Genomic DNA, 8715 nt, shown 5'->3' with positions numbered 1-8715 from the left:
CGATCTCCCCTCCCCTTGGATAACCGACCCAAGGTACTTGAAGTTGCCTCTACTCTGGATGACCTATGATTCAAGCCTCACATCCACGCCCATTTACCCCTGCTTAGTGTTGAACTTACACTCCAGGTATTTCATCTTCATCCTGCTAAGCTTGAAACCCTTAGATTCAAGAGCATGTCTCCAAACCTCCAGCCTCGTGTTAATACCGGCTCGAGACTCATCAATCAGAACTATGTCATCGGCGAATAGCATGCACCATGGCACATCCCCTTGAATGTGGTGTGTTAACGCGTCCATCACTAGGGCGAATAAGAATGAATTAAGCACAAAACCTTGGTGTAACCCCATAATAACCGGAAAAGCCTCAGAGTCGCCTCCTACTGTCCTAACCCGAGTTTTTACCCCATAATACATGTCCTTAATCGCCATAATGTACGGAACCGACACGCCTTTTGCCTCCAAGCATCTCCAGAGAACTTCTGTAGGAACCTTGTCATACGCTTTCTCTAGGTCAATAAACACCATGTGCAGGTATTTATTCGTATCTCTGAACTGTTCAACCAACCTCCTAACAAGGTGTATAGCGTCTATAGTAGAACGCCCCGGCATGAACCCAAACTGCTTGTCGGAAACGGACACCATCATCCTCAACCTTGCTTCAACCACCCTCTCCTACACTTTTATAGTATGACTCAGTAGTTTGATACCCCTATAATTGTTACAACTCTGGATATCACCCTTGTTCTTATACAGTGGGACCATCGTACTCCACCTCCACTCATCTCATCCTCTTTTCCTTAAAAATAACATTCAACAACCTAGTCAACCACTCCAAACCTGCTTTCCTTATGCACTTCCAAAATTCTACCGGAATCTCGTCAGGCCCAGTCGCTCTGCCCCTACTTATCTTACTTATAGCTCCCACGACCTCCTCAACCTTTATGCGCCTGCAATACCCAGCATCACTGTAACTCTCGGAATGCTCCAAACCACCTAGCACAATATCCCGATCCCCTACTTCATTAAGAAGTTTTTGAAAGTAAGTCTGTCATCTCCTTTTAATCTGGGAATCTTCTATCAATACTCAGCCATCGTCGTCTTTGATGCATCTCAATTGGTCTAAATCTCGCGCTTTCCTCTCTCTCAGCTTGGCCAGCCTAAATAATTTCTTATCCCCGCCTTTTTCCCTAGTTCCTTGTACATACGGCCATAAGCCGCAGTCTTAGCCTCTGTGACTGCCAGCTTCACTTCTTTCCGAGATATCTTATACCTCTCCATGCACACTCGCCTATCCTCCTCACATATGTTCCCCACTAACATTTGATGTGCCTCCTTCTTTGCTTCTACTTTACCTTGTACCACTTCATTCCACCACCAGTCTCCTTTGTGCCTGTCAGAGATGCCCGTCGAGACCCCTAATACCTCTCTCGCAGCCTCCCTTATATAGTCTATTGTCGTTGACCACATAGTGCTCACATCACCACTGCTCATCCAAGCTCCCATAGCCGACAATCGTCGCTCCAACTCTTGGGCTTTATCCTTAGTTAAGGCTCCCCACCTGATTCTTAGTCTTTCTCGAGCAGACATTTTCCTTCTCTTCACTATAATACCAACGTCCATCACCAAGAGCCTATGTCGCGTCACGAGTATCTCACCTGGAATCACCTTGCAATCCTTGCACAACCCTCTGTCATGCCTCCCGAGGATGAGATAGTCAATCTAAGTCTTTGCCACCGCATTCTAACTCTCGGCTTGCCTAGCTTTCATGAGTAGGCGCCATCACGACTCCCGAGGGTAGGAAATCCGGGTCGTGACACACTTAATGGGTCTGTATGATTAAGATCTATAACAAAGACTTAATTTCATTAAGGTACTATCATCTACATTCATTACTAACTGCCGCCAATGCCTAACATTATCAACTACCACCAACACCATCCTCAACCATAGCCGCCACCACTACCACTACCCACCATCCCCACCCCAACCATCCTAAATCATAACCATACACTTGACCATATCAACTATCACAACCAACCACCCCATCACCATCAATAACCATTGCCGGCAATATCCATCATTATAAACTACCACCACCCACCATCACCTTCCTCAATCACAACCACAACCACAACCACAACCACCACTCACTATTATTAACTATCATCATCCACCACCACCATCCTCAATCATAATCACTATCACTACCAGTCACCACTAGCTACTACATAGAACACCACCATTAGATTAATTGGTATTTTATTTAAATTTTATGTTTATTAATTTTTAAATAAAGATAAATTTTATATATTCAGATGTTAAAAAAACAAACAGTCTTAATCATTTAGTATTCAGATCTTAATATTTCATTGTGTATTTATATTCAGATATCTTAATCTTAATACACATCTTCATATTCAGATATGTACTCAGATCCAAACATCTTAATCTTTGAAAAAAGAGGCCATATGAGATCTGAATGATTAAGATTCAGACCTTCATTAAGTCCAAAAAAATGAGGCCTACACATACTTTTTGTGATATACTTGAAGATCTTCATAACGACCATAAGAGGCTATATATTCCTTATGGATGTATAACAACATGCTCTCATAATATGTTGATCGCATGACCTTTTATCCCGTATGAATGATGCAGCAGAGATTTAAAGAAAAATATATTTTCCTTAACTTTGTGAAGCTTAAGCACTCTCTTATGTGTGAGTGAGTGTGACTACCCGGCCAGTCGTCTCATGAGTTACCACTTTGTTTCCCCCTATTTCTGCTTCTTATTGCTTTGTTTATCAGTTCTATATGTGATCGGGTTGGTTGGTTCGGGTTCAGAGAGGTTCTGAGAAGGTTTGAGACACTTAGTCTCTTTTGAGGAAGCTTAAGTTGGAAAAATCAACTGGATATTGACTTATGGGTTAGAGGGCTCGTATGGGAGTTCCGATGGTTCGGATAGCTTCGGGAGGTGAATTGGGACTTAGGAGCATGATCGGAATGTATTTTGGAGGTCCGAAATAGATTTAGGCTTGAATTGACGAAATTGGAATTTTGGCATTTTTCGGTTGATAGGTGAGATTTTGATATAGGGGTCGGAATGGAATTCCAGGAGTTGTAGCAGTTCTGTTATGCCATTTGGGATGTGTGTGCAAAATTTCAGGTCAGGTTTGGTAGACTTTTTGATCAAAAGTGTAATTTAGAAGATTTTGGAATTCTTAGACTTGAATCCGATGCGAATTTAGTGTTTTGATGTTGTTTTGAGCATTTCGAAGGTTGGAACAAGTTTTAATGATGTTATGGAATATGTTGGCATGTTTGGTTGAGGTCCCGGGGGCCTCAAGTGAGTTTCGGGAGGTCAGTCGGACCATTTTATGTTTTGGAAAGTTGTAGAAAATTGTTGTTCAATGTTGCAGACGTTTGGCCTTCGCGTTCACGAGTGGGGCCTCGTGTCGAAGGGTTGACAGGTGAGGCTGAGGATTTATCCTTCACGTTCCCGAGGAAGGTTCCGCGTTCGCGAAGGGCTGGGGTCGTTGTGCATCACGTTCGCGAGGTTATGCCGCATTCATGTAGAGGAAGTTGAGCAGCTGAGGTTCAGGTTGATTTGTTCTTCGCGTTCGCGAGCTAGGAGTCGCGATCGCGATGAAGGAATTTTGGTAAAAGTTAGTTTGTGCTTTGTGAACGTGAGGCATTGACCGCGTTCGCGAAGAAGGATTTGATGCCTGGGCAGAATGTTTAAATAACCATCTTATCCGCGATTTTTGGGGTTAACTTCCACCATTTTTGAGCGATTTTGGAGCTTTTTGAAGAGGGATTCAAGGGGAAACACTTAGAGGTAAGATTTATGGACTTAATACTCGATTCTTATGTGAATTTTACCTAATTAATCATGGAATTTAATCCTAATATTAAAGAACTAAGGCTTGTAATTGGAGACCTAGAATTTGGGATTTGAGGGGTCGTTTGTGGTTGGATTTTGGTGCTTTTGGTATGAATGAACTCGGGGAAAGATAAGGAGTTTATTGATGTAAATTTTATCGGAATCCGAGACATGGGCCCGAGGTCGGGTTTGGCCAATTTCGGGATTTGTATTGTAATTTGGTTTCTTTCGAGTGGGCTTTGTTTTCTTAGCATATTTTGATGGTTTTGCACTGATTTTGGTTAGATTTGGAGCATCTGAAGGCCGATTCGAATGACAAAGGCATCGCGAGCTAGAGATTTGGACCGGGTAGAGGTGAGTAATGATTGTAAATATTGTCTAGAGGGTATGAAACCCCGGATTTGTACATCGTTGTGCTATATTGAGGTGACGCACACGCTAGATGACGAGCGTTAGGTCGTGCACCGTTGGGGATTGTGACTTGGTCCATCCCGTATGACTGTTTTACCGCGTATTTGATTGAGAACTATTTGCTATCATCATGTTTTAGGTTGAATGCCATATTTGGGCCTCGTGCCAACTATTTGGACCCTTAGAGGATTTTTTTACTGATATTTCCTCACTATTTTGAATTTATACTTGTACTCGGTCATGTTATATTCTACTGTTTCATAACTCAGCCATGTTTACTCTTTTTTAATACATTAAATGATATTTTAAACAACAATTTGGGCTGAGCATCATGTTTTACTGTTACCTGAGTGTCTTATGAGATTCTGATTGAGTAAGGCCGAGGTCCTGTGTTGTGAGGATACACTGATTTATGATTTTAAGGCCGAGGGCCTAAGATTGTACGCCACGAGGTGGCTTGTTGATATGAGGCCGAGAGCCTACTGATTATGCCACGAGAGGGCTTGATATTGCGCTTGGGCCATAAGGGGGCCCTCCCGAAGTTTGTACACCCCCAGTGAGCGCAGATACCCATTGTGATATAAGATATAGCCCGAGGGGCTGGTATTGTTCCATGTGTTGCTCGAGGGGCGGATTCTGTTGACATTGTGCCCGATGGACGAATTTTTATGTGTTTTCTCTGTTCTAGCTACTTCTCATTTAATTGTTTCACTGTTAAAAAGGTGTTTTAAAGAAGCTTCTTCTGACTAAGTGTTTTTACATGTTTTCACTGTTTTCATTATTTTTACTGGTTTTATACTGCTTCTTTATAATATGTTGATGTGCTTTTACGTGATTTCTTATCGCTCAGTCTTTATTTATTATTATTACTCACTGAGTTGGAGTACTCACTTCACTCCCTGCACCTCGTGTGCAGATTCAAGCGCATCAGGTCCTGCTTGCGAGGGTTGAGAGTTTTCCAGCAGATTCCAGAGATTCACTAGGTAACTGCTCGGCGTTCGTAGCCCAGTGCTTCTCCGTCTATCTTGTTTTCTCCTGTTTTAGTTGTGTAGACTCTTTTCAGACTTGTAGTTTTTTATGATAGATGCTCATGACTGGTGACATCCCGATGTCGGGTTATGTCTATTTCACAAACTGTATTATTCACCTTATTTGGGGAATTTTTATTATTATGTTAAAGACTTAGTTTTATTATTTAATTGCTTAAAAATGAATTGGGAATGTGTCGGCTGGCCTTGTCTTCACGAGAGGCGCTATCACGATTGGGTCCGGGTTAGGGTCGTGACAATGAGAGATGTTAAAAAATTACTATTATGTTGGGTTTACCCATAAAGGTTATTAATTAGGTCGTTAACCTATTAGCTAGTCTTCCTCTTAAACTCGTAGTACTTATATATATAAATACCATTATGGGTGTCGAAGAAAACACACTTTTTATCGTAAAGAATGACTAAGGTTTTACATAATGTAAATTCAATCTCTACATCTAGAGACTGTGAAAAATGGGAGTTCACGATTGAATTGAGTATAATTATATGTGTAATAGCAACTACTATACCAGGAATATCAATAGACTCGATTTATTGCAACTGTTCAGGATATCCTTTTTAGCTTCTAGAGTTTATTTCTTAGTTCAAGATCTCTTGTACTAACTTGAATCAAAGAATTTAGTAGATTTGTTCTGCCCGAAAAGGGAATGAGCTAGGGTTATGAACTTATAATCTCATGATCGAGTCAATTCCATAATTATAAGTTCATTTCATATCTCGTTGAGCGGTAACACAAATTATGGTTATTGCAGATCCGCTTCCAATTGCTAATTATTGTAGGAATGGCTTTATCCCACACAAATTAAGTCCAAGCTTAATGCCCATTCGATTTCTTATCAATTCCAAACCAGTTTTGAGAATAAATGACTCACTATGATTATTTGTTTATATCTCTTGTCCTCTTGATGAGATGTGAATATACTACTATTCCTGATATCATAAACCACTATGTGAGGCAAAACTACTTCGATATCATTGAAAATTAAGAATAAATCGTAAGTTTCCTAACTAACTAAGTAGTATTACTGACACAACATCAGTTTCGCACAAATATCAAAAAGAGGGAATAAATATCACTTTTGTGCAAATCACCCTCAGGGGAGGCTCAAGCGTATGTATGACCTAAAGCCAAACTTTAATGTGATGCCTAAATTTTTAAAAGATTATTATAATATATATTCTTATTTGAAGTCTATTTTTATACCTTTTTTGAGATGCAAAGTTGTTAATAATTTTAATCTAATAATTTCTTTTCAATTAATAGTTGCCAACTTATTTAATCTTTTTGAGACATGACTGATCTTAGGTAAAATTTTATCAATTATAATTTAAAAAAACTTATTTTCTTTGAGGCAACTGTTATAAAAAAAATTCTACTTTTGTACTAAAAGTACTATTTTTTTAGATGCATATAAACCTATTATTTTTAAAAAATGAGCCCCTTCCCCCTACCCCCACCCCCTCCTTAAAAAAAATAAATTTGGGGGCCTCAGACACAAGCCTTACTTGCGATATTGTATTTTCCTAAGAGATTTTTTATCTATCTGTACTGCATGAGAAACTTATTTACCCTCATTGTTTATGTTTAAATTTAATTACAAGTTGATATACAATTTACTAGTTATATACAAATAAGTTTTAAATGACTATCCTTAATTGTATTATTTTAATACGGAAATCAAATTTCACATGTCTACTGCTTCCATAGATCTCTCTCCTCTCTCTCTCTCTCTTTTTTTTTTGCCTGACTTCTTCTTCTTTGGATCCCTACGATTCTCTTATCTTTTCTTATCTCCCTTTTCTTTCTTTTTCCCCCAGAGAATTCAATAATATATTTGATGCACTTGCTTATCACAATCGACCCAGTCATTGTCTGTTGCCCCGCTGACCATTGAAAGCCATCAAAAGCTTTGAAACTTTGATTTTGAATTCGATTTTTTTTAAATTATTGTTTATTTTGATTGGATGTTTTGCAAACGATCAAGAATATTTTTTGGAGTTGATATCTCAATTTTGATGGTATTTGGTAAGATTAGAGCTTATTTTGGATGAATTTTCAGATTCGAAACTTTGATTTTGAATTCGATTTTTTTTAAAATTATTATTTATTTTGATTGAGTGTTGTTGCAAATGATCGGGAATATTCTTGCAGTTTATATCTCATTTGAGGGTGTTTGGTGAATATTAGAGTTGGTTATGGATGAATTTTCAGATTGACACTACAAGATGAAGATGATGTATTAAAGTTGTATTATTATTATTATATGTAAATTGTATTTAAGTTATGCTCCGTTGTAATTATAATTTTTTTATTTGAATGTTGTATGAAAGTAAAAAAAAAAGTGATTGTATAAAATTTGTATTTAAGTTATAAATACTTTCTTTTTACATAAAGTTGTTGATATGTATCAAAATTGTATCAAGAGAGAACGTTGTGAAATTTCAGAGAAGAAGAAAGAACACACAACATACAAAATATATACAAAAAATATATTTATATAAAATTTGTATAAAAAATATATTTAAGTTTATGATGTTGTAGTTGTTTATCTAGGTAAAACTAATGTATGAAAGCTGAAGATAAATTATAAATAAGTTGTATACTACATAATTAGTTGTATAAAATTTATTTTAATTTATATATTGTTGTGGATATATCAAATTTGTATTGAGAAGAGTATTGATGCCATGCCTATGGTATAAGATTATAATGCATCTTGACATTTGAAATGTCATAAATTTTTGTCATTTAAGGAAGAATAATATTTTTGATTAGTCCACTTATCAAGCACCAAAGAATTATCTGAACTATTTTATCCAGTTCATCAATACAAATTAACTCTTACGTGCAATCCGATGAAGCACTACAGAACAAGTTCCTAAGGAAAAAGGAAAAGAGTGTGATTGAATCCCATAACTTGCACTAATAATGGATTGTATACGAAGAGAAAGAGAAAAAAGAAAAATGATGTAATTGTATCTGTAGTTTAAGGCAGTAATAATAGATTGTAAGAAATTTTATTTAGGACAGGTAGTATACAAAATTGGGACAGTTTTAGTGGGCGTTTGGACATAAGAATTGTAAAATTCTAATGAAATTATTTTTCAAGTGAAAATGATATTAATTTAGAGTTGTGTTTGGACATGAATATAATTTTGGGTTATTTTTGAAGTTTTGTGAGCGAAAATTTTGAAAAATAGGTTTTTGTAATTTTTAAATTTTTTGAAAATTTCCTAAATACATCTTTAACGAAAATTGAAATTTTTATAAACAAACCTCGTTTTGGAACAAAGTGAACATTTTTTGGGAAAAAGAAAAAAATTATATTTCCAAACGGGCTCTTATTAAATAAGTTTTAAATGTTGTATATGA

General features: G+C 37.1%; 1 protein-coding gene across 1 annotated transcript; it reads right to left on the bottom strand.

The window, feature by feature from the left end:
• Positions 1 to 1143: 1143 nt before the first annotated feature.
• Positions 1144 to 1620, bottom strand: LOC138879791 (uncharacterized). Its single transcript, XM_070159425.1, has one exon. The coding sequence runs from the start codon at positions 1618 to 1620 to the stop codon at positions 1144 to 1146; it is 477 nt and encodes a 158-aa protein (XP_070015526.1).
• Between the last annotated feature and the right edge of the window lie 7095 nt (positions 1621 to 8715).

This window comes from Nicotiana sylvestris, chromosome 10 (assembly GCF_000393655.2).
Source record: "Nicotiana sylvestris chromosome 10, ASM39365v2, whole genome shotgun sequence".
In the NCBI taxonomy this organism is placed as follows: domain Eukaryota; kingdom Viridiplantae; phylum Streptophyta; class Magnoliopsida; order Solanales; family Solanaceae; genus Nicotiana; species Nicotiana sylvestris.
The sequence above is the reverse complement of the archived record's forward strand: the minus strand, read 5'-3'. Positions and strand labels throughout refer to the sequence as shown.